Source organism: Girardinichthys multiradiatus, chromosome X (assembly GCF_021462225.1).
Source record: "Girardinichthys multiradiatus isolate DD_20200921_A chromosome X, DD_fGirMul_XY1, whole genome shotgun sequence".
Lineage (NCBI taxonomy): Eukaryota > Metazoa > Chordata > Actinopteri > Cyprinodontiformes > Goodeidae > Girardinichthys > Girardinichthys multiradiatus.
In genome coordinates, this window is record NC_061817.1 from 36590987 (window position 1) to 36618663 (window position 27677).

A 27677-nucleotide genomic window follows, 5' to 3' on the forward strand; every position below is an offset into this window, starting at 1 on the left:
TTTAGTTCCTCTTTAAGAAACATAACCTTTTCTCCTCATTTACTGAGATTCACTCAGACTAAACTGTATCTGTTTTCTTGGGACTATTTAGCAAATAGAAATAGCTTTGGTAATCCTCTGACCTAAAACAGGAAACGTTTGGGCTGGTTTAATGTCAGAAAGAGAAATAAAAAGTCATTCGTCTTTTTATACCGTGTACCCTAACCTATGAAGAGTCTACACACATGGATATGGAAAATGTAGAAGAGAGCAGTTGGTTCAACAGATGCAAGATGTTCTCATCATGAGCATGAAGGTCATAATGTTTTAAACATTGATTTGAACCGCCATCAGGGTTCAAATCAATGTTTCCAGGGTGTAATGTTTACACTGCAATGACTTAAAAATTATCATCAACATTTAGGATTAATTTAGTTTTTTCTCTAAATCACAGAGGCTCAAATTTTTCATACAGGCTCAAATATTTATGTGTAAATATTGGGGCCCCAGTCCTATAACTCTGACAGACCATTTTCTGAGCAGACCATTGGCATGATTCATAGAAAATGAAACTTAAAATATACCTGAAATCTGATTGGACAGGATTTTCTGTGGATTTTATTTATTTTTTTACTGTTACTAATCTTATCTGCTGCAGCACATTGAGAAACATTTAAATACGTCTAACTGGTATAAGAAATCTGGAAAGTCCTGAGGGTCCCACCCTATCTATGAAATTACCGGCAGGCAGAAGTGAAAACTACAGTTGGGTCAGCCACACCTACAGAGTAGACAACAGGAGAAACAAAAGTGAAACAAAATAAGTCCATATTTGGAGTTTCCTCCTGAAGGTTTTAATAAGAAGCAGGATGAGATGCAGGCGGCATTCTGAGGTGGACGCAGCCAGAGGTAAGTCAGGGTCCCACAAACTTTAATATTTCTCTAAAACGGCTGAATTTAAACAGGAAATATGATCAGCAGATGTTCAAAATCAACCGTGAACTTTCTGAAAGATAAAAACAGATTAATGTTGTCGTTTACAGGATGTAACAATGAAACTTTTCCACTGAGTTAGAGAAAAGAGAAAATCTGCTGAAATCTGTGTTTTTATTAGAATTTAAGCGAAACTGGATTAAACTGATAGATAAAAGGCTCCGTTTCTTCAACAGGTATTAATAAAGTTTCCTAAAACATTTTCTGCAAACTTTGGGCTTTCTGAAACAAAGACAAGATGTTTTTATTCACTTTCACAAGATCAAATTCAGCTCTAAAAAAACTTTAGACCCAATTAAATGTTTTTTAAACGTGTATTTAATTTTTTTGAATCTGAAAATAACTTAATAAAGTTACCGAGCCATGTAAGAGGCATAAAGGAAAATGTTTTTATATATTTGTGAGAATTCGGTTGGGTTCATTGGCATCAGGTGACAGGTGCATCACGTCCGATATGTCTGTTTACCTACGTGGCCTTGTTGGCTGAAGGTGAGAAGATGGACGAGAACAGCAGAAGGTTAAAACCTGCAGCAGCTCATACAAAGAGCCTAACAGGAAGTGTTTCAGACTACCCATATCCTGTCTTTAATGCAGCCTCCCATCGCAGCTGCCTGTTTTAAATAAAACTTCCCTTTATTCAAAGCAACAGAAGAATCAATGCCTGTGATGGTCACCATGCACTGTACAACAGAAATCTGCAGGGTTGTGAATTCTTAACACTTAAATTATTCAAATGTTCTAGTATTTTAAAACAATAAATCAGCAATTTAAAAACATAATACTAAAAAGTTTAAGTTTTGGGTTTTTTTACCTCATGAAAATTAGTCAGAATTCAACTAATTTTGGTAAACGTTACATACTCAAGAAGCACTAAAAGTTAAAATAGTTGAAGTTCAACACCCTTTTCAGTGTATGAAGCAGTATGATTTCATTCTAACTTTATCCAGAATAAAGCAGGGTTTTAAAACTCAAAAACACATTGGGCCAAAATTAAAGACTTGGACAAAGTTGTTGATATTTATTGAAAAGATTTTTACGTTATATTACTTAGCTACAGATATGTTGGCTCAGCAGATGTTCTGGTTCCCACCTGTCCAGAAAGCTTCTGTTTTCCGCCTTTCATTTGGATATTTTTGAAGGGGTGGCCTAATGGATGTCAACAGAGGGGACATCCATAGGGGTCCTGACTGACACCCCAGTGCACCAGCAGAGCATTCTGGGATTTGTAATATTTGGCCAAATTTCACAACCTTTGCCCTTAATACATTGCTGACAAAGATCTCAAAGCACACTGCAGGTACCAGTTTGCGTCAGCAGTTGGCAGAATTGTACCATTTAGTGGTACTTAATTGAAACTTTAAAAACACATTTTTGGAGCAACATTGGTATAAAATAGGGATAAAATAAAACTGTTGCTGAGTTTGATTAAACAATAGAATAGAAAACTATTGGCAACACTTTTGACATTAAAATACAGGAATAAATTCAGCCTTAAATGTTTCACCTTTTTTCCTGCAGGGATTCTGACAGCAACATGAGCAGGTTACAGTGGGCTGAAGCTGACTTCGATCCTCCTCCTGGAGCATTTCGATTGCTTACCCCGCAGCCGGATGACAACCGAACCTACATCATGTATCATGGCACCACCCAGACCAGTGCTCAGGGCATCCTTAAAAATGGTTTCCATCAATCTCAAGGTGGGATGCTTGGTCCTGGGGTCTACCTCAGCAGAGACCTGGAGAAAGCCAGTCGATATCCTATTGATCACCCTGAGTGGGACAAGGTGGTCATCAAGGTTAAGGTCAATGTGGGGAAGGTGAAAGCCATCAATTACCAGAACCACCCTCTGCAGAAGACCTGGCATGATAAGGGATACGACACCGCCTGGGTGCCGCCCAACTGTGGGATGGTGAAGAGTGGCCTGGAGGAAAACTGCGTCTGGGATCCCAGTCGAATTGAGATCATACAGTTCATCAGACCCACTGCAGTCCAACCTGGCTATTGTATGTAATTGATACATTTCTACAATCAAATATATTTTGATATATTTGGATAAAAATAATTTTGTACTCTTTGTCATTTTGACCTGAAAAATAAAAGACTTTAAAGCTGTGACTCTATTCTTAAATTAAAATACATCAGTCTTTGACACTGAAACTAAAAAAGTGTTGTTGCTGATAGCTAAAAGAATGTAAAATACATTATTATAAAAATGTATTAGCCAAGATCTTAACTCAAAAGCTTGAATGCCTCCTTATGTTTTACATCGGCCTTGCTGTTTATTATAAAGAGACAATATATCCCCACCCAGACTCACCTCCTGAACTCCCAAACCATTCCTCATAACTCCCAGTTTGTTGTGGGAAACATTCACATATGGGGCCCAAACAGGTAGGAAACAGGCTAAAAATTGGGCCATATAAGGAGTGTTTCATGTGTTCCTTCATGCAATTACACTGAGTGCCAATTTAGGGAGAAAAAAGTTGGACCCATGTGGCACCTTTTTGTCCAATAAGGACCTACTCAAGGTCTCCAACTGATCATCCTAAAATGTGCTGAATTATTTCCTTTCTAATAATTGAAGTTGAATCCTTTAAAAGTTCATCACGTTTTAAAATTAAAATCTGAGTTTTCTGTGAACTTACAATTAGATTTATCTGAAATCTTTATGTTAGTGTCTGTTTAATGTTCCCATCAGGTTTTTAAGCCACCCTGAGGCCTTGGTTTGACTTTATTCCTGAGACTGGAAAGATAATCAGTAAAATGCTTCGACATCCTTGAAGTTCCTGTCGTTTGAACAGTTTTAATATAGAACAGGTCATCAACTCCATGACTCATTCTGAATCAAAGCGCTGCTCACATGAATGAGCAGGAAATCAAAATTTGTCGTGTGCTTTTAGTTCTGCTCCAGTTTGAAATGTCTCTTCAGCTCAGAGTAACACTGGGTGTTTCCCAGTTAGACTAATGCTCCTCTCAACACACACATCATCCTGTTCACACCAGTTCCTATTTATTTTTACAAAAAGTTGAATGTCTTTTCTATTCTGTGTTTAATTTATTTTCAGGCCGCATCTATAATTTATAGATATTTTATCACATTTATTTGGCTTAACAGACGTTTTTTTTTCTTTGACCCTGAACACTTTAATAAAAAGATTTTTTCACAGGTTCAAAACATGTATGTCAGAGAGACTTCTGCACTTTTTATACTACAAATTACCATTAAACACACTTATGAACCTTTTACTATTAGATCATTTAGAGAATATTTAAGAGACATTTATCTGATATATTTTAATTTAAAAACAAATGGAAAAAAAATAATTAAGAAGCTGCATTAACCTAGTTGCATAAACTAGAACGTTGTTGAAGCTTTTCTGACTGGGAATTCAGTCTTCTTTGGTAGGAGTCGTCCCACATGGTAATAGTTGCCCATTCTACCTCGACAAAGTTCTCCAGTTGGTGTGGTGCTGTTTGTGTGGGCCACGTTCTGGACTGGTGGGCTCCTGTCGGGTGACCTTTGGCTCCCAGTGATGGTGCCCCACATCACTGCCAAACAGGCACTGGGTAAAATGAAATGCAAGGTTCTCCAGATCACTCAGATTGTGGCGAAGTCTTTTGTCCACAGGCCTCTTCAGATGGAAGCAGAGAATTAGTTCTGGACTTTGGCTAGATGATGCCAAAACTTTCCTCACCTTAAACAATTATTTAGTTATTATTTAGTTGATTTGGTTTTATGCTTTGGACTCACTGATGCTGAAAAATGTAAATCCTTTTCATCTTTAGCTTTGTAGCAGAAACCTGAAGGTTCTGGGTCAAAAGTGATTCATATTTGGAGCTGTTCATTATTTCAGTTATGAACAGTTCTACCAGAAGAAAAGTAATACCAGAACATAATGATACGACCACCATGTTTCACAGGGGGTAGGATGTTCTTTACGTGAGGCTCAGTCTTGTCACCTTGTTTAGTGGCACATTCTTCCACAAAACCGTGAACCATTAAACAATAACTAACTGCTAACAATTATCCAGCAGCTCCTGTGTTTTAATTTTGCACTAAATTTAATGGTAAACTAAAGTACATTAGGGCATCAGTAATGCACAGCTAGCAAAAACAGTTGTACTGTAAAATCAAACAGTAACTTAGATACTTACGGAGGAACAAATTACAGCATAAACTGTTAAAAATAATTATATCTGATGTTACAGTTCTATTGAAAAAGCAAGTGCATCTATATATTAAGATAGGGTTTTATGAAAGTGTATTCGATTATGACTTCATAGAAGTATAACAAGCTTTAAGGATTACTGAAACAAAACAAAAAGTAAACGTTACAGAGACTGAGCACTGGCTGGTTTATTCTGCAGATTTATTGGTATTTTAATCTAAATTATAGCAGCGTAGAATTTTCCCATAATGCATTGTATATCTGCAGTAACATGCATGATGTTTGCTGTGAAAACCACCAAATCTGCAGCAACATTCGGCCCACCACTTTGACAGTAAAGCCCTGCTGTGAATTCAGTTATTTTACTGGTAAACCAACAGAAATCATTGGGTTTTGTGAAGATTGTGGGAGATTATAGACACGTATGAATGTTTCCTTTGGAATAAAATGCTTCTGTCTTACAACCCGTCTCCTTCTCTGAGGAATGTGAAGAATGCAGGATGTTGTTGTCACATGTAAAACAAGGTCAGTATGCGTGGAAGTACCTGCAGCTACTTCAGTGTTTCTGTCGGCCTCGTGGCAGTCTCCATTTTCCTTCTTGTCTTTTGGATTTGCAACCTGTTTTAGGCAAGCTGAAGCCCCCTATAATTCTAGCAATAATATGCACCATTATTATCCGTTAAGGCTATGACTCAAAAATAAATTACAATAAAACTTTAATTATTTCATTTTATGATTAATTGGTTGTTCTGGTCTTTTCTTCCGACGTTTTTCTAGTCAAGGGGTCATTAGAAGCCAGACTCAAGGGGCAGATCGTTAGTCACACTGACAAGGAAATGCAACATTGTGCTGTGGGGCTCAAACATAGATTTAAACATCTCAGTTAGTTTGTTCTCTTGACGTGGCAAAAACAAGGATAAAGAGCTGGAGAGCTACTATCATGCAGGTTTTAGATGCATTCCTTCTCCAACGTCCCTGAATCAAGTGAATGGCTCCTTATCAGGCCTCTGCAGAGCTGACTGACTGAACGCTGATGAGTGAATTCAGGTGTGTTGGAGCAGGGATGTATAAAGTTGGAAGATTTGTACATGAATTATCATTGCTAAGTTTAAAAAGATTCTTTATCCTTATGATTTATCATTAAAAGACATTTTCATTTATTTAGTTGGGTGAACTTTGATAGAAGTGGTTTGAATACTTTTTATATTTATCTTTGAAGTACTTTTATGAACTATTAACAGAATTGTCATCTTGTCTTAGAGTTGCATTTGGGTGGTTGCTTTGCAGACTGATGTTGACTCTAATGAAGAGGCCCAGGGGTCAGGGTCATCTGTGACCCCAGTGTAAAGGTATAGATAGTCTCCTTCCAGTCTGACTCAGCTTCAGTTATTTTGCTACGGAGAAGGAGCAAAAATCTACATCTCTAGATGTACAAATCTGGAGAAGACCTAACTCAACAGACATGTAGCTGTAACTCTAGTGAAAATGTGAAGACGTGGTATGAATACTTTCACAAGTTACTCCATGTATTTAGATTAAATGAGGTCAGGAATGTAATTAGCTTTTAACAACAGTAAATAATAAATTGATTACTGCATGGTTGTATAATTATTGCACATGTGTTAACCTTTGTCCACATTTATCAGTGTATAACTCACACAGAGGCTATTTATTTAACTTTTACACTGATTAACTTTTACACAAGCTATGCCTCCCATTTTTTTAATCCTCTGGAAGAACAAAACCCTCTAAATCAGAAGATCACATTTAGCAAAATACTATGATAAAGGAGGGATTAGACTTCGGATCAATGGTAGGAACTCCTAAGATTAATTGGCTCAGAGCTTGTCTCAACTTGACTCCATGTGGTTTCATAAACATAAATCTAAATATAGAAAGATTTTGTAGTTAATTATTAACTGTTCATGTAATAATTTATGTCTAAGGACAAACAGTACAGGTTTATATTCCTATCCTACAGTGATGCAGGGTTAAAGGTGACCTAGATAGTGTGGATTTGATGAGAAATGTTTATTTCAGCTGTTAGAGACTTGAGACAGAATCATTCAAATTTCCCACCAATATACAGTTAAAACCAGTTGTTTATATGCACTTTAAGACACATAACGTCTTCTCCTCATTTACTGAGACTAAACTTTACCTGTTTTCTTGGGACTATTTAGCAAACAGAAATAACTTTGGTAATTGTCTGACCTAAAATAGGAAATATTTGGGCTGATTTAATGTTGGGCAGAGAAATAACACACTATCTATGAAATTACCGGCAGGTAGAATTGTAAACTACAGCTGGGTCAACCAACCCTACAGGGTAGACAACAGGAGAAGCAAAAGTGAAACAAAATAAGTCCACATTCGGAGTTTCCACCTGAAGGTTTTAATAAGAAGCAGGACGAGATGCAGGCAGCATTCTGAGGTAAGTCAGGATCCCACAAACTTTCATATTTCTCTAAAAGGGGTGAATTTATACAGGAAATATGATCAGCAGATGTTCAAAATCAACCGTAAACTTCCTAAAAGATAAAAACAGATTAATGTCGCCACATTTCATTTCCTTTCCTTCATTTAACTAGATGAAAACCCTGTTGAGGTCAAGATCTCATTTGCAACGGGGACCTGGGCAGAAAGTCTGCAGCACACATCAAAAACGTTACACAGTTAAACACATTTTAAAAGATAATATGATCAAAATATATACAATAATTAAAAACATCCACACTGATTAATAGATTATTGCTTATTTCTAAGAATGGTTTGAAATAAATCAGATCTACTATCTTGAGCTCAAACTGGTGATGATTCCATGTTATGGGAGCCGTAACACTAAATGCCGGTTTCCCTTTTCCTGTTTGAACACGTGGAACAAACAAAGGGAAAATGACATTGAAGGAAAGAGGTTAGCCAGTAGTAGATTTTTGTAGCAGTGCATTTAAGTATGAAGGAGCCAGGCCAAGCAGAGTTTTATAAATCAAATGATTGCATCTCTGTACACTCAGAGGAGGCCAGCCAGCTTTGGTGTAGCGCTCACAGTGATGCGTGAGACATCTGCAGCCGGTTACAAACCTCAAGGCACAGTGATAAGCAGGATTCAGAGACGGAAGACGTTTGGTCGAGGCGTTCATATACAGAACATCTCCATAATCAAGCAGAGGCAAAAAGCTAGCTGAGACACATTTTTATCTTGCTCTGAGAGAGAAACAAGATCCATTTCGGTAATTAATCCCAATCTTCACCCTCAGCTGTTTTTTTGTTTTTTTACCAAATTTGCAATGTGCATTTTAAAAGAGAGCTTTTTATCCAATATAAAGCCTAGTTATTTATAAGTAGCAACAAACTCAATTTGTTTACCCCAGGCACAGTGGTAATAAATGTAGAAATTTCTGACAGGGAATGCGAGAATACCATGGCTTTCAGTTTGTTCATTTTATGCAAAATGTTTCTATTCTTTCACCAGATCAAATTCAGGTTAAAATGCAGGTTAAAAACTCCAGCAGGCCATGCAAATATCCTAACAACAGGAAGTGTTTCAGACTACCCATATCCTGTCATTAACACAGCCTCCTATCACAGCAGCCTGTTTTAAATAAAACTTCACTCTATTCAAAGCAGCAGAAGAATCAATGCCTGTGATGGTCACGATTCACTGTAAAACAGAAATCTGCAGGGTGCTGAATTCTTAACACTTAAATGATTCAAATGTTACAGCATTTTGAACAATTAATTAGGAACTGAAAAATATAATAACAAAAAGATAAAGTTTGTTTGTTTGTAAAGTTTGTTCATGTGTTTTAACTCATGAAAACTAATCAAAATTTAACTAATTTGGGTAAAAGTAAATACATTTGAGGCCTTCGCAGTTGGTAGCACCGTTGACTTGCAGCAACAAGGTCCTGGGTTCGACTCCTGGTCGGGGGTCTTTCTGCATGGAGTTTGCATGTTCTCCCTGTGCATGTGTGGGTTCTTTCTGGGTACTCCGGATTCCTTCTGCAGTCCAAAAACATGACTGTTAGGTTAATTGGTCTCTCTAAATTGCCCTTAGGTGTGAGTGGTTGTTTGTCCTGTGTGTCTTTTTGTTGCCTGGTGATGGACTGGTGACCTGTCCAGGGTGTACCCTGCCTCTCACCTGTAGACTGCTGGAGATAGGCACCAGTCACCCCGTGACCCACTATGAAAGAAGCGGTACAGAAAATTCCCGAATAAATAAATTGAAGAAGCACTGAAAGTTAAAACAGTTGAAGTTCAAGACGTTTTTCAGCACATGTAGCAGTTTTTTTTCTTTTTAATTTTATACAGACTAAACCAGGGATTTAAAACTCAAACACACATTGGGCCAAAATTAAAGACTTGGACAAAGCCTCTGATATTTATTGAAAAGATTTAAAGTTATATTACTTGGTTACAGATATATTGGCTCAGCACAATCAATGTTCTGCTTCCCATCTGTCCAGAAAGCTTCTGTTTTCCACCTTTCATTTGGACATTTTTGGAGGGGTGGCCTAATGTGTGGCAGTAGCCTGAAATCGCTAATGGATGTCAACAGAGCGGACACCCATATGGGTCCTGATTGACACACCAACGCGCCAGCAGAGTATCTGGGATTTGTAATATTTGGCCAACTTTCACAACCTTTGCCCTAAATAAATACAGTGCTGATCCAAAGCTGACTGCAGGTAACTGTACTGTCAGCAGGTGGCAGAGATGTACCATTTAGTTCAGTGGGGGGCCTAGGGCCATTTGCGGCCCTTGGAACTAACCTAAATTCAAGAATGGTACAAATGTGGCCCTCCACTACCGCGTTTGTTGCAGATGGACACAATTTCTGTTTTTTTAGGGGGAGATTTTCACAAAAATGACAGAAACTTCTTAAAATGGAACATAAGCAAAATACAACTTTGTTTAAGAAAGAAAGACTCTGGTTCATGAGAATAATAGCAAACTTGCGACACCCTTTTAACGTTTCTACAATGATTCACTGATCCTTTTCCTTCAAAAATATGACTATGTTGTTTGTTTTATTAAAATATTGCATGTTTAATTTACTGCTAAACAGGTAAAAAAAAATCACAAAATTATTATAAAAAAAAGAAAATCAAAGTGTGAACTTTTTTAATTTGGCCCAAAAGTTTGGACACCACTGAATTACTGGTATTTAATTGAAACTTAAAAAAAATAAATAAATTCAGGAGCAACATTGGTATAAAATATGGATATAATAAAAAATGTTGCTTAGTTTGATGAAACTATAGAATAGAAAAACTATTTTGGCATCATTTTGACATTAAAATACAGGAATAAATTCATCCGTAAATGTTTCACCTTCTTTCCTACAGGGATTCTGATACCAACATGAGGAGGTTACAGTGGACTGAAGCTGACTTCGATCTTCCTATTGGAATACTTAGGTTGCTTACCCTGCTGCCGGCTGACAAACGAACCTACATCATGTACCATGGCACCACCCAGAGCAGAGCTCAGAGCATCCTTGCCAATGGTTTCCGTCAATCTCAAGGTGGGATGCTTGGTCCTGGGGTCTACCTCAGCAGAGACCTGGAGAAAGCCAGTCGATATCCTATTGGTCACCCTGAGTGGGACAAGGTGGTCATCAAGGTTAAGGTCAATGTGGGGAGGGTTAAAGTCATCAATCGCAAGAACCACCCTCTGCAGATGACCTGGCATTATTATGGATATGACACCGCCTGGGTGCCGCCCAACTGTGGGATGGTGAACAGTGGCCTGGAGGAAAACTGTGTCTGGGATCCTCGTCGAATCGAGATCATCCAGCTCATCAGACCCACTGTTAACCCAGTCCAGCTGGCTTTTCAGATTCTTCACATAGTTACACGTATAAACAATCTATAATTGATACATTTATACAATCAAATATATTTTGATATATTTGGATAAAAATCATTTTGTACTCTTTGTTATTTTGACCTGAGAAATAAAAGTTTTAAAGTTGTGACTCTGATCTTAAATTAAAATACATCAGTCTCTGACATCACGGAAACTAAAAGCATGTAGTTGTTGATAGCTAAAAGAATGTAAAATACATTATAAAAATTATATTCTGCAAGATCAAAAGTCAAAAGCCTGAATCCTTCTTGATGTTTCACATCAGCCTTGCTGTTCATTACAAAGGGAATTTACTAAAGTCTCTGCTCTATATATTTCCACTATTCATAGTTGTTGGTCTCAACAGGATCTACCACTTTAATCATCCAGCCGACATTCACGTATGAGGCCCATACAGGTAGGAAACAGACTAAAATGTGGGCCTCATTAGGGATGTTTCATGTGCTACTGTATGCAATCATGTTAAGTGTCAATACCGGGATCCTTTTTGTGCTGATTTTCTTACTTTAAATCATAGGTTGTCACAACAACAAGCATCCCACTAATGGCTATAAAACATCCCATGGCTCGGTTAATAGTCCCTAAAAAGTCAGGTGTGAAAAGACTAAATTGTTTCCATTTTTACTTTTAAAACACGTGTTATGGAAAATTTTAGTGCCTTGCTTTCTTTTTTACTAGCTACTCTGCAGGATCTGATAAAAGTATTCAAACCCTTCTGTGTTATTCTCTTCTGCCTCCTGGGTTAGGACAGATGGTTCTGTTTAGTCTTACAGAGATGGTTTTTCAACCTTCTCCTATTCACTTGTATGAGATAACATGTATGCCACACTGTGTAAGGTTCCATTTCCATTGTCAACATGTCTAGGGCAACAGGGTTCACCTCGTCTCTCTGGGTCTCATGAGGGTTACCTTGAAAACTGTTGTAGCTTATAAGGAGAACCTTTGCTTTGTCTGGTCAGAACGATTTGGCAGCACTACTGAGCGCATCTCCAGTGCTGTAAAAAAATCCTTCTCTCTTGCAAGATTATAATAAAGCTGATTCTGAGTGACAATCATCGGTCTCTGTCTTGGTAAAAACCAATTTTTCTACAACACACATGTGAATACATGCCCTGTCACATTCATTATTAAGCTCCAGACTCTGCCAGTGGAAATGCCTCTATTGTATCATTGTACATCCAACTCCAGATGAGTCTGTGCCTCACCAGTCATTAAACCCTCTTAAGATTAAGTGGCTCAGAACGTCTCAACTCGACTCCATGTGGTTTCATAAACAGGACAAACAGTACAGGTTTGTATTCCCACCCTAGAGAAATGCAGGGTCAGAGGAGGCCTTCATGTTGTGGATTTGATAAGAAATGTTTATTTCAGTTGTTAGAGACTTGACTCTGAATTGGGGCGAAAGACTTGAGACTTGACTTGGACTTGCCCCTCAAAGACGAGACTTGAAGTGAAGTGGGAAACAAATGACTTTTAAACATTTCTGGTGTCTGGTTGAGATTCTGGTCCTGGTCTGCAGCTAGATGCAGAGTTGTGCTACTCAATGAGATTTAACTGTAAATGTTTCAACAATAAGAATACATAATTACTTCTGCTTTACTAAGTACTACACTCTAGTAAAAAATGACTTTTTATGAAAAATGCTACAGACATATCTTCAGCAACATTTATACATTACTTGTCACTAATGGAGGCCAAAACACGTTCAGCCCTAATATATGTTGTAGCACCCAATCTTCTTTTTACACTGCTATACTAATAAACACTGAATACACAGGCTAAAACACAGAAGACTAGATTAATCTACACAGTAATTAATGACACAGAGACAGATTTTTTTTTTGATGTTACCATGTACTAGAATAAACAAAAAGTAGTGACAATAATGTGTAAAATAAACAACATCAATAAACCAAATAGCATAAATTATGTACATGTTGCTGCAACTCGTAACTTCAAAGTTATTGCAATGGAGAGTTTGGGAGCGAAGCGGTCGGATCTCTGAGCCGAAATAATTAAAAAAGTACTCAGAAATATTCTCTCCTCAAACAATACTCACGAGAGGGTACTTTTATTCTTCAAAAAGCGCACAGTGTCATATCCATCACAAATTCCAGAAGTCACCCTGGCCTCCAGTCTGTGCAGGGTGGTTTTTATACAGATACAAAGCATTGGTGTGTATTTGGGCCTTCTTAACCAATTGAAATCATTCTTCTCCTTTACATAACATTCCTTGGCACATTCACACTGTTATCTCTACTTTTCCAGAGAATACACTCCGGCCCAACATCTGGAAAACATTAGATTGGCGTACGTGACAACACATAACTCATGACTTTATTAAGATTGCTAGGTCAGTTGATCTGGCATTGTTCACCAGTTTTCCTGGTTGCCTGCAATAACAAGTTAATTTGTCTTTCCTCTCGCCAAGAACTTTCCTCTAATGTAATCTGTTTCCCAGCTTGCATGTCTCCACTCAGAGTGAACTTATCACAGAGTTTATTTTATTATGGTAAAGACAATAATAACACTTTTGTCTAATTAAACAGAGCTTTACGCCTCCACATATCCCCCCTAATTAGGTGTTAAGCTAATTAACAGCTGAGAGAGGTCTTATATTCATATTGTAAATATCCTGTGAGTATAAGTGATGTAGTAAAGTGATGAAACGAATAAAAATGTGAACAATTATAAAAGAAATTGAAGATACTCTATGTACAATATTAAGCAACCCTAAATGATTGTTCTTGTTTAGGTCTGAAATTTCAGATTCAACTAATTAATTAAGATCCTATTTAGAGCTTCTATGCGCACATTATTTTAACTGTGTTTGACTTTGCTAAACTAAACCTATTCACTAATTAGACCAAATCCGGCTACTCTGTAGCTCTTCCCAAAAGTCTCCTTCAGGAACACATCTAATCAACTCACCCATGGAAAACATCCATGTCAGTCAAACTCCCAAGCTTACGTATCGATGAAGGGGACGTTCAGGTCGGCTTAGGTCACACCAGTCGAAAAACCCACCTGTCCTAAAAGGCGGGGAAAAACGTCTGGAGGCCTCAGAGAAATCCCATTCTCGGCCAATCTGAACGAGAGATCTCTGTTTTGAATCTAAAATGTGTCATTATCATCTATTTCATGGACCTTTCATGCCAATCAGGTCCTGGTTCATCATTCCTATTCACCACAATATTTGTAACAGAAAACATTGACCATGTTGAACCTCTGGAGCTGAATATCACTTGAATGGATGATCCCATTCTATCACAGTGCATAAACAGCTTGAATCAATTCAGAACATTAAAGCGACATAAAGACAAATTCAAAGTTATAACAGAAAATAGAAAAAACATCAGTAAAATTCTCAGCAGAAAAGCAGTGTAGTTCAGTCTCTGTCCTTGGTCTTCCTGAAACCTTCTTTAGTCTCTGCGATTGGTCTTTTCAACTTTATTGTTCTGCCATCGCATTTATCCTGGCCCAGGGTCCCACAAAGTCCTCATGTGTCCATAGGTCTCTGAGTCCCAAAAAGGTTACTTGTACGGCCAGTCTCTGGATTGGCGTCATTCTGAGAAGACAGAGAATACTGACCAGTATCCTGCTAACCCGTGACATTAAAGTACCACATGTCTAATTAAACATCCTTTCTTGATGTCTCCACAGTCCGATTACTGTTTGTGTCCTTTTAACTCTTCCACATATTTCCCTCTAAACCATACAAAGCCCTATAAAATCACCGAATATGAAACCAACTAATGTACTTGGTATTAAAACTGAAGTTGTGCAAAAAGGAGATTGTTGTAACTTCAGGGTTAACCCAGGCCAAAATAACAACCAAACAGATCTGCCTTTAATGGATAAACCTCACCTGATAAAAGAAATTGAAACCAAATACATTAATCTTACCTTCCTAAATTAACAGAAACAGGAGAAAATGTTGTTCAACAAAAATGGCAGTTAAACCCTTACTAATCTCCTCTTAGTTACTACATCATACATGTTATCCAAGCATTAGACGTCAGGGAACTTGTTCAGATCATAGTTGTAACAGAAGTATCACATGTAAATTGGGTGTTGTTGCATCGGTAGCATCACCTTTTCTGTATTTCCTTAGTGTCTTTTTTCTGTATTTCCTCAACGTCCTCCGTTATCATAGTCCAATGCGAAGATGACGTTAAAAGGGGTGTGATAACTTTCACAGTAGTGCTCAAACTCCAGCCCCGAGTACATAGGAATCTCAGAAAACAAAATAATTATGAGCAGAAATGAAACTTCGAACCCAAATTTAACAAGTTAAACTTCTAGAGTAAAATTGTGCTGCAGCAAATATAAAATACATAAAGTTCTTAAGAAAATAAAATAAATGGTCAAACCATTTTCCATTCAGAAAGAACTTTCTTCTAAAAGCTCTCTGAACGACAACCCAGGTCCAGCCTCCACATCAACGAAGGGTAACGTTCTGTAGGTCAATTTCTCTCATCACCTTTAAAAGGCTATTAATAGAGAGATCTGAACTGCTCCTTTTAGCAGTCATAATCAATTATATTTGCTCAGGGTTTTCATGCAAAAGATAGAAACAGAAGTCAACAAGGATAGTTCAAGCAATCACCTTTTCCCCTGGAAGCATGAAGTGCTATTCTACCTCGCCCTATCAGCACAGATATTGTTCTAAACTATGTATTTCTCAAACATTATCCTGAAAAGAGATAGATTGACATTGCTAACTACTGTGTTTTGGTACAGTAAGTAAAAATAAGTTAAACAGTCTTCAATTTGATCCAGTGCCTAAAAATAGTATGCCTGGTGCGCATTTTATTATCATTCAGAAATTAGTCATTTTATAAAACCGTGTGTGACCTCACGTCATGTGTTATTTTTCTTAAATCAATCTCATAAACTTCTGACTTAACCCCCCTTTGATCAGAGAGATACATCAGAACATTTAGATGTGTTGTTCAGGCTTCATAGATAAGCTCAGGTTTCCCTCTTATTTAACTGAAGACATGAGCCTTGTCACTTATGTACTTCAAATGGTCGTCTCACTCACAGATAAATGCATCTTTTTTTTATATTAGATGCTGTTTTTAAATGAGAGATGCATGTTTGAGATGATGCATCCCAGTTTCTGCTATTTTGTTAATGTATCAAATTTCAGCTGATATTCTATAATCAACGTCATCCTGTTACAGCAAACTTTCAAATGAAGAAGACAGTTTTCAGCATTCAAAGTTTTCTTGTTTATTGACATTCTTTGTCCTTGTATGTGTGAATAAAGTTGTATCTTCATGATACTAACTTAATTAACCACTGCTTCTGCACAAATAATAAAATGTTATGATACTTTGTCTCGCCTGCCAGTATTGTCAGTTTCCCTTCAGTTAACCGCTGGCCTCCAGTACCAGAGATCCCTTTTCCGTTAGGGTTGGTTCCTTCACACATTCTTATCTAAAAGATAAGTTTTAACTTCAATGCCAAGTGTTTAGCCCTCACTTCTGTGTATTCAGGGTGCGAATACTTAATGGATTCTGCAATTTTGTGCTTTGTCCAAGGAATGTGATGTTTGGCATTGTAGAGACAACGCCTGGAATTTATCAAAACAGAAGATAACCAATTCCAAAGGAGGCAGTTCATTCCTCCCTCCTATGATATAAACCTCTTAGTTTGCTAACACTCTGAGACCTTGTTTTTAGCCACATCCAACACCGCTGCTGTTTTCAACTAACAAGGATTATGTTAATTTATTATTGTCTGTACACACATTCAAAAAGTTCCCCATATAATTATTGAAAGACATCCAGATCACGTGGCACTTTCTCTGTTTGCGAAAGAGATGTCAAAGCTACATTTTGCCTCAAAGGGAACATTGCTTTTCCCTAAGAGTTTCCCTACAGTAACTAACATTTGATAAAATCCATTGTTTAATGAAAACAAGAAACCTATTTTATTTTGTACATATATACTACCATTGTGCATCTCAAATACTCATTTATCTGTGAAAGACTTACTTGCGAAGACTTAGAATCCAGTATCCTTTACTGTAAAAACCTTTCAGTCGTGCAGGATTGTACATTTATTCAAGTTCTTGTTTTAAATTCTTTAAGCAACTTTTCTAAGTCAAAACCCTGTTCTTTATATACTTATTATCTCTTTCTCTGTTCTGGGATCTAATCCAAAAAACATTTCCTAACTACTGGCCTTCTGAAGAATGTTTCCTGGACTTACATTCTCAGCTAATATGTTAGAGGTTAAACTTCACACAGAGTTTTTCTTGGGATCTATGGTAACACCTTCAGTCATTAAAAGTGTCATTGCCATTACTATCATTTGAACTTTGTTGTGCATTTGTATTCCTAGCCCTAACTTCCTTTATTTTCTCATCCGTTAGTTCTTAACATGTAGTGTAGTGAGATTGAGCCAAATGTTGTCTGGCTCCAGTTGTTGTTGGACGACTGGTAGCACAAAAATGTTCATAGTTTCTCAGAGTTCTGTCTGTCACTGATCAGTATCCTTAAGAAACCTTATAATCACTAACCATATGTTTGATTTTGTGCATAAATCATTGTTTGTTCAGCTTTTTCCAGTTCATTCATTCCTCAAAATAAGTTGCATATTAATCATATTGGTTTTGCAGTTAGTTCCCGGTGGTGGTTTGTAAGTAAAGGCCTCTAAAATCTATTTTCACTTTACATCTAAAATACTCTATCAGTCTCCTGAAGATCAAATTTCAAGGTTAAATTTGTAACAATAAAGAGCTAAATTCCTTTCCCAGCAATCCTCAACAAAAACAAATAAATAAATAAATCTAAATATATTTGCACAGTTTTTAGTGGGTGAGAGTAAATACCGCTGTATAATGTAGGGCAGTATAAGATGCGAGAGCGGTGCAACAGTGCAGGTGAAAGCAGAAGTCCAAGCTGAGCGTTAATGTAACGCATAGAGTTGCAGCAAAAAAGGGGGTGTGTGGGGGAAAGGGAGAGTGTCAGGGTGGTTTCCGGGCTTTGTTAACCAGGCTGGTGGCAGATGGGAAAAAACTGTTCTTGTGGCATGAGGTTTTGGTCCGGATGGACCGCAGCCTCCTGCCAGAGGGGAGAGTCTCAAAGAGTCTGTGACCAGGGTGGGAGGGATCAGCCAGAATCTTCCCTGCCCGCTTCAGGGTCCTGGAGGTGTACAGTTCCTGGAGCAACAGTAGACTGCAGCCAATCACCTTCTCAGCAGACCGAATGACACGCTGCAGCCTGCCCTTATCCTTGGCTGTAGCAGCGGCGTACCAGATGGTGATGGAGGAGGTGAGGATGGACTCAATGATGGCTGTGTAGAAGTGCACCATCATAGTCTTTGGCAGGTTGAATTTCTTCAGCTGCCACTGGAAGAACATCCTCTGCTGGGCTTTCTTGATGAGGGAGCTGATGTTTGGCTCCCACTTCAGATCCTGGGAGATGATGGTTCCCAGGAAGCGGAAAGACTCCACAGTGTCAATTGTGGAGTCACAGAGGGTGATGGGGGCAGGTGGGGCTGGGTTCTGCCTGAAGTCCACAAGATGAATGAATGAAAAAATTTTGTATTGACTTTTAGAGCTTTTAATAGACAGGGCCACCAATACATCAACGAAATGTTGATCCGTCATTCTTCAGGTCGCACTCTTCGGTCCTCTGCCCAGAATTTCCTGAAGGTCCCTAAGACCCGGTTCAAAACTAGGGGCAACCTGTTTTTTCAGTCAGTAGCCCCTAGGCTGTGCAATGCCTGGCCCCTGCAGACTCTGTTGACTCCATTAAAAAGCAGCTTAGGACACTTTTATTTAGATAATTTTTAAGTTAAATGTTCTAATTGTTTTATTATCTGTTCTTGCTGTCTCTGTTTTATGTTAAGTCTATATTTGTTTCTATTTTATTTGTACTCTGTAAAGCTCTTTGTGATTTTATCTCAGGAAGGTGGTATATCAATAAAGTTTACTTACTTACTACTTACTATTTTTGGTCTGATCCAAGACAATTATGAGTCTGCATACTTATCAGCTGGATACAGGTCGGCTGGTCCACTGGTGCAGTCAGAACCACCTGGAGCTTAACCCACCCAAGACAGTAGAGGTGATGGTGGACTTCCAGAAACTTCTGATTGCTTAACTTTCGATTCTTAGGAGCTACCATTTCTTGGGACCTGAGATGGTCGTCACAAATAGACACTGTTCAGACGAAGGACCAGTTGAGCCTGTACTTCCTTCAGCAACTAAAAAAGGGACTACTTGTCATCTTCTACACTGCCATTATTTAGTCTGTCCTGTGTTTATCCATCTCAGTGTGGTTCGGCACATCCACAAAACAAGACACATCCACATTGCAATGAACAACAGGTCTGCAGGGAAAATCATCAGGGCTGCCTGTCCCTCCATCCAGGACCTGTACAGGTCTAGGGTCAGGAAATGGGCTGTCAACATCTCTGCAGACTCCACACACCCTGCACATAAGCGGTTTGTTCCTTGACCTTCAGCGATACAGAGCGCTGTTTGTAAAAACCAGCTGCTACAGAGATAGTTACTTTCCCCAGGTTGTCTCTCTGATGAATACAATGAACACCTTAAAACCTGAGAAGTCAGCTACTCTGCTGGAAACAACAAGCACTTTTGCACTATTTTAACTGGTTTTAAAAAAATGGAAAATAATCTCATCAGGATCATCAGGAGGTGTTTAAGACCAGCAGGAATTCCTAGGGGAGAAGCCTGATTGTTTGCTCACATAGCCCGGTAACCAGGCCAGGTCTTGTTGACTCCTTCATAGAGAATTCTATCATTGATGTTACCTTTACCTCCTTGCTTACAGGGTCACAACAGCCAGCATCAGATTCCTGCTTAGGTGGATGCTGCTCCTCCGGTTTGAGGACTTCCTGGAAAGATCCTTCCTCAGGCAGCTGCTCTCAGTCTCCTTGCTGCTCCTGGGTCTCCTACTGCCCAGCTACCCTGTGGCTCGGCAACCCATCGCTCACCTGCCTGTCCACCCTCAGCCTGCTGTGGCGCTCCCATCAGTCTGACGCTGGACAAAGACAAAACAGATGCTCAGCCAGCACAAGCCTCTCAGACACCCCAAATCTGTCAACCTCAGACTCAGAGTGTTACTCACCTTCCCCGGACCTCTACCTACATCCACAAACAGCAAGCAGCACCTCCAATCTTCATCATTTTCCACATTCAGCAATAACTTACCTCCTATTTATTATTATTGGTCTTCTTATCCTAGTAAGCTTTTAGCTCATTGAACTTCTCATGAGTGGTCTGCCCGTCTCCACCCGGAGGGAAGGGGACCACCTCCTAGGTCCGGGGGCTGGTTATCCCTATGGTTTATCGGCACCTGGACCTGGGAGTATAGAGTATGTATGGGGAGTGTGAGTGAGTGTACGGCATCCATTGTTGTTTGTCTTTACGTTGGGTGCATGGATGTGAGTGTTTTAATGTGTACACATGAGGGTGTGAATGTGTGATTGTGATGGTATGTGCCTGTTTTTTGTGTCAGGTTGGGTCTTGAGCTACTCCCTCTTCTGGATCAGTTTAGGCTCCCCATCAAATGTGTGCCCTTCTCATGAGTTTGGCCAGTGAGGAGAATGAATAAAACCCATGTGTGAGTTTCTTGTCCAGAATGATGCGCGCCTCCTTTGCGTTGTAACCGCGTCTCGATTTACAGCGCGAGAAAAAGCAATGGTGGAACGTCTCACGTGTTCTTATATGTGACATCAGAACTGCAACACCAACTTCCTGTTAACTGCAATGCATGCTGGGATGTGTTGTAGCAGAGGGTGCCGGGAGGTGTAGTAGCAGACGATAATGGGAGGTGTAGTAGCAGACAATGCTCCAACAGTGGCATGAGCAGGAGCTAAAGTGTCGAGGAAACCCTCAGTGGCATTGGCCGGACCCCCGATGACCGATGACTGGAGCCGAGGCGTTGGCCGGACCCCCGATGACTGGACATGAGGAGGCATGCCTGCGGCGGCGTCTGCGACATGTAGAAGTGGTAGAACCCGATCCCTTTGCGCTTCTTTGAGGACCTGACGTGGGCTGGGCTGCAGCAGCGCTCTGGAGGTCTGAGGTGGATGAAGGTGGCTGGCAGAAAAACTGCCTTACTGCTGTCTGGTAATTCTCCTCCAATTCTCTGACTTCCTCCTCTAACAAAGGAGAAGGATGTAAAAGAACAGTCCTTCTAAAAAGCTTGAGTTTGAGAGCATACATCCTCAGCAGATTCTCCAGCTCATCGCAGCAGGCATGGGAGATGGTGCTGTGGCAGACGAAGGCATAGGAAAAATTGCTGCAGCTGTCCCAGCAGTGGACACAGGAACCTCCCCATGGCCGGCTGAATGGCTGGGAGTCACTCCACACCAGCATTTCTTGCGGCGGGAGAAAGACGACGGCTTTGCCGCCCGATGAATGGGAGGGGTAGATGAATGGCGACTAAGGGGACTTGTCCCCGGACATGGAAACGCCAGCCTGGAATCATCATAATCCGGCTGCGGCACAGACAGACCCAGAGCACGGCGTAGCGTCTTCTCCGCCTCCCTTCTGTGAAGCCCTGGGAGCTAAATCCTACCTGTCTTCAGGATTCCACCCACAAACCATGGATCAATGTGAACGATTAAATCAAGAACTAGAAAACACTTCCTGCTGCATCTGCACCAACAACCCTACTTCCTGAAGCCAGAATCTCATCTATGTCAAGTACTCTCACAACTCCCTGCTGCATCTGGTCTTTTTCCATTTGAAGCATCATTGGGCTGCCAACCTTCACTTCTCCCAACATAATTTTCGGACTCCACCATCGCAAAGTCTGGACCAAACTAAGACTGCACTTGAACACACCTCTGCACAAAATAAAAAAAATTGCAGACAATAAGAAAGTTCCAGTTCCCACCTACTCACCTGTTCAGGAAGTTTGGCTCTCATCCAAGAACCTTCCCTTTAAAGTACATTTCAGAAAACTGTTCCCTCAATACCTTGGCCCGTATAAAATTGAATCTGTCATCAGTCTGTCCGCTGTTTTCTTCAAGCTTCTGCCAAACCTCCGCATCCATCCTACCTTGCATGTCTCAAAGATCAAATCTGCTCCAGCTCTCTGTGCCCTCTGGCCAAATCCCCTCCACCCCCCCGTGTTGTGGATTGACATTCAGGATAAGGACCAGAAGAACGCTCATGGGTTCCCAGGTCTTTTATTTTAGATCCTTCTCTCATTACAGACTTCGAGCGTTCCACTCCTTTAACATCTGGACTTTCACCAGGAGGTGTCCGTTGAGGTCGGAGTTGCTTTTGCACTCTGAGCTGTGCGCAGCTTTGTGTAGTGCTTCTCTGTTGTCTTCTCTCTGTTCTTCAGCAGGGTGCTACAGGTAGTCCCCGCAGCTGTAGCTCATCAGGATCACCGGGAGGTGTTTAAGAGGAGCCAGAATCCCTGACACAGATTGTTTGCTCACAGAGTGCGGTAACCAGGCCAGGTCTTTGCTGACTCCTTCATAGAGAATATCATTGATGTTACCTTTACCTCCTTGCTTCCAGGGTTCTGTCACAACATCCAGCATCGGGTTCCTGCCTCGGTGGCTGGTGTTCCACCAGTTTGATGACTTCCTGGAAAGATCCTTCCTCAGGTGACTGCTCTCAGTCTCCTCGCTGCTCCTCGGCTGTCCTACTGCCTAGCTACCCTGTGGCTCGGCAACCCATCGCTCACCTGCCTGTCCACCCTCAGCCTGCTGTGGCGCTCCCATCAGTCTGACGCTGGAGAAAGACAAAACAGATGCTCAGCCAGCACAAGCCTCTCAGACACCCCAAACCTGTCAACCTCAGACTCAGAGCGTTACTCACCTTCATTGGACTTCTAACTTCATCCACAGCAACACCTCCAATCGTTCATCCTTTTCCACATTCAACAATAACTCACCTTCTTTCCTTACAGTTCGTCCTGATACAGTGCAGAAAAACTGAAGTCCTCCAGTTGTGTTTCATAATAAACCATTCTAACTGTCAAACGTGTGTGTAATTATTGCCTGCATCAAAGCTGTAAAACAGCATAACAATGGCAGCACATAAATATGAATGTTGATTTATTTTATCACTATTTACTTTCATCTCCACCTGTTGTACAAATGAAATGTGATCACAAGGCAGGATTATTTGCAAGCTAAAAAATACAGAGAGAGGATCTGAGCTGTATTTGTTCGCTGCCACAAAGGGACTGAATGAATGGCTTTGGCTTCAAAAATAACCAGCACCACTGCCATCATCATCCTCTCCCTCTTCCTCTTTGTTACCGTTGCTTTCCTAAACAGCTACATGCATACTCTGCGCTAACATTTCCCATTGCTTGGCGGGAGCTAGCAGCAGGAAGACACTTGCCAGACATGAAGGGTTGAGTTGGTGGGAAGGAATTTGTCAGCAGAACACATGAGGCCACAAGATTCTTCCTCTCCTCTTGCTCCTTTTGTTTTAGTGTGCCCGATTTGTGTTTTTTCATAATTAGGCCTTTTAAGCCAACACACAGTAACTAACTAAGGCTGACTACACACTTAGAGACCACCGTGAAAAAGACCACCCATGACTGCGCACTTCAGTCAGATGTCACTTTCTGTCAAAGGCACATAAATGCACAGTGAGTGAGATAAAGATGGCCAGACAGCACAAGAGAGGTTGACATGGCAAGTATGATGTCACATTACCGCTTAATCTTATCTCAGAAACGCTCTGATCTGGACTGATATTTCCCCATTATTTACACTTACTGTACATCCTTACAAATACAGCAGTAAGAAACTGACTTTACTTTTTTTTTTTACCATCAGTCTGGCGGTGGGCAGCATGGGACCCTTCGCAGCAGTGGGCCCAGGGCAGCCGCACCCAAGTTTACATGAAATTAAGAAAAATAGCACAGTAATATAAAGATAGTACCTTTAAGGCCCGGTTTATACAATTTATCTGCAAAAAAAAGTTGATTAGGGGTTTAGTTCCTCTTTAAGAAACATAACCTTTTCTCCTCATTTACTGAGATTCACTCAGACTAAACTGTATCTGTTTTCTTGGGACTATTTAGCAAATAGAAATAGCTTTGGTAATCCTCTGACCTAAAACAGGAAACGTTTGGGCTGGTTTAATGTCAGAAAGAGAAATAAAAAGTCATTCGTCTTTTTATACCGTGTACCCTAACCTATGAAGAGTCTACACACATGGATATGGAAAATGTAGAAGAGAGCAGTTGGTTCAACAGATGCAAGATGTTCTCATCATGAGCATGAAGGTCATAATGTTTTAAACATTGATTTGAACCGCCATCAGGGTTCAAATCAATGTTTCCAGGGTGTAATGTTTACACTGCAATGACTTAAAAATTATCATCAACATTTAGGATTAATTTAGTTTTTTCTCTAAATCACAGAGGCTCAAATTTTTCATACAGGCTCAAATATTTATGTGTAAATATTGGGGCCCCAGTCCTATAACTCTGACAGACCATTTTCTGAGCAGACCATTGGCATGATTCATAGAAAATGAAACTTAAAATATACATGAAATCTGATTGGACAGGATTTTCTGTGGATTTTATTTATTTTTTTACTGTTACTAATCTTATCTGCTGCAGCACATTGAGAAACATTTAAATACGTCTAACTGGTATAAGAAATCTGGAAAGTCCTGAGGGTCCCACCCTATCTATGAAATTACCGGCAGGCAGAAGTGAAAACTACAGTTGGGTCAGCCACACCTACAGAGTAGACAACAGGAGAAACAAAAGTGAAACAAAATAAGTCCATATTTGGAGTTTCCTCCTGAAGGTTTTAATAAGAAGCAGGATGAGATGCAGGCGGCATTCTGAGGTGGACGCAGCCAGAGGTAAGTCAGGGTCCCACAAACTTTAATATTTCTCTAAAACGGCTGAATTTAAACAGGAAATATGATCAGCAGATGTTCAAAATCAACCGTGAACTTTCTGAAAGATAAAAACAGATTAATGTTGTCGTTTACAGGATGTAACAATGAAACTTTTCCACTGAGTTAGAGAAAAGAGAAAATCTGCTGAAATCTGTGTTTTTATTAGAATTTAAGCGAAACTGGATTAAACTGATAGATAAAAGGCTCCGTTTCTTCAACAGGTATTAATAAAGTTTCCTAAAACATTTTCTGCAAACTTTGGGCTTTCTGAAACAAAGACAATATGTTTTTATTCACTTTCACAAGATCAAATTCAGCTCTAAAAAAACTTTAGACCAAATTAAATGTTTTTTAAACGTGTATTTAATTTTTTTGAATCTGAAAATAACTTAATAAAGTTACCGAGCCATGTAAGAGGCATAAAGGAAAATGTTTTTATATATTTGTGAGAATTCGGTTGGGTTCATTGGCATCAGGTGACAGGTGCATCACGTCCGATATGTCTGTTTACCTACGTGGCCTTGTTGGCTGAAGGTGAGAAGATGGACGAGAACAGCAGAAGGTTAAAACCTGCAGCAGCTCATACAAAGAGCCTAACAGGAAGTGTTTCAGACTACCCATATCCTGTCTTTAATGCAGCCTCCCATCGCAGCTGCCTGTTTTAAATAAAACTTCCCTTTATTCAAAGCAACAGAAGAATCAATGCCTGTGATGGTCACCATGCACTGTACAACAGAAATCTGCAGGGTTGTGAATTCTTAACACTTAAATTATTCAAATGTTCTAGTATTTTAAAACAATAAATCAGCAATTTAAAAACATAATACTAAAAAGTTTAAGTTTTGGGTTTCTTTACCTCATGAAAATTAGTCAGAATTCAACTAATTTTGGTAAACGTTACATACTCAAGAAGCACTAAAAGTTAAAATAGTTGAAGTTCAACACCCTTTTCAGTGTATGAAGCAGTATGATTTCATTCTAACTTTATCCAGAATAAAGCAGGGTTTTAAAACTCAAAAACACATTGGGCCAAAATTAAAGACTTGGACAAAGTTGTTGATATTTATTGAAAAGATTTTTACGTTATATTACTTAGCTACAGATATGTTGGCTCAGCAGATGTTCTGGTTCCCACCTGTCCAGAAAGCTTCTGTTTTCCGCCTTTCATTTGGATATTTTTGAAGGGGTGGCCTAATGGATGTCAACAGAGGGGACATCCATAGGGGTCCTGACTGACACCCCAGTGCACCAGCAGAGCATTCTGGGATTTGTAATATTTGGCCAAATTTCACAACCTTTGCCCTTAATACATTGCTGACAAAGATCTCAAAGCACACTGCAGGTACCAGTTTGCGTCAGCAGTTGGCAGAATTGTACCATTTAGTGGTACTTAATTGAAACTTTAAAAACACATTTTTGGAGCAACATTGGTATAAAATAGGGATAAAATAAAACTGTTGCTGAGTTTGATTAAACAATAGAATAGAAAACTATTGGCAACACTTTTGACATTAAAATACAGGAATAAATTCAGCCTTAAATGTTTCACCTTTTTTCCTGCAGGGATTCTGACAGCAACATGAGCAGGTTACAGTGGGCTGAAGCTGACTTCGATCCTCCTCCTGGAGCATTTCGATTGCTTACCCCGCAGCCGGATGACAACCGAACCTACATCATGTATCATGGCACCACCCAGACCAGTGCTCAGGGCATCCTTAAAAATGGTTTCCATCAATCTCAAGGTGGGATGCTTGGTCCTGGGGTCTACCTCAGCAGAGACCTGGAGAAAGCCAGTCGATATCCTATTGATCACCCTGAGTGGGACAAGGTGGTCATCAAGGTTAAGGTCAATGTGGGGAAGGTGAAAGCCATCAATTACCAGAACCACCCTCTGCAGAAGACCTGGCATGATAAGGGATACGACACCGCCTGGGTGCCGCCCAACTGTGGGATGGTGAAGAGTGGCCTGGAGGAAAACTGCGTCTGGGATCCCAGTCGAATTGAGATCATAGAGTTCATCAGACCCACTGCAGTCCAACCTGGCTATTGTATGTAATTGATACATTTCTACAATCAAATATATTTTGATATATTTGGATAAAAATAATTTTGTACTCTTTGTCATTTTGACCTGAAAAATAAAAGACTTTAAAGCTGTGACTCTATTCTTAAATTAAAATACATCAGTCTTTGACACTGAAACTAAAAAAGTGTTGTTGCTGATAGCTAAAAGAATGTAAAATACATTATTATAAAAATGTATTAGCCAAGATCTTAACTCAAAAGCTTGAATGCCTCCTTATGTTTTACATCGGCCTTGCTGTTTATTATAAAGAGACAATATATCCCCACCCAGACTCACCTCCTGAACTCCCAAACCATTCCTCATAACTCCCAGTTTGTTGTGGGAAACATTCACATATGGGGCCCAAACAGGTAGGAAACAGGCTAAAAATTGGGCCATATAAGGAGTGTTTCATGTGTTCCTTCATGCAATTACACTGAGTGCCAATTTAGGGAGAAAAAAGTTGGACCCATGTGGCACCTTTTTGTCCAATAAGGACCTACTCAAGGTCTCCAACTGATCATCCTAAAATGTGCTGAATTATTTCCTTTCTAATAATTGAAGTTGAATCCTTTAAAAGTTCATCACGTTTTAAAATTAAAATCTGAATTTTCTGTGAACTTACAATTAGATTTATCTGAAATCTTTATGTTAGTGTCTGTTTAATGTTCCCATCAGGTTTTTAAGCCACCCTGAGGCCTTGGTTTGACTTTATTCC

General features: G+C 39.6%; 1 protein-coding gene and 1 long non-coding RNA gene across 2 annotated transcripts; one reads left to right on the forward strand and one right to left on the reverse strand.

Annotated features, from left to right (window-relative positions):
• The first annotated feature begins 745 nt into the window (after positions 1-745).
• On the forward strand, positions 746-27051 carry LOC124862493. The gene is made up of 8 exons (XM_047356448.1): positions 746-888; positions 2491-2979; positions 10490-11001; positions 12201-12303; positions 19826-20027; positions 22534-22622; positions 25008-25115; positions 26458-27051. The coding sequence occupies exons 2-8, from the start codon at positions 2507-2509 to the stop codon at positions 26948-26950; spliced, it is 1980 nt and encodes a 659-aa protein (XP_047212404.1). The 5' UTR covers positions 746-888; positions 2491-2506; the 3' UTR covers positions 26951-27051.
• Positions 7514-9528, reverse strand: LOC124862637. The gene is made up of 2 exons (XR_007036965.1): positions 9283-9528; positions 7514-9143 (listed from the first exon to the last, which is right to left on the reverse strand). It is a non-coding gene; the product is annotated as an uncharacterized LOC124862637 (long non-coding RNA).
• Positions 27052-27677: the final 626 nt, after the last annotated feature.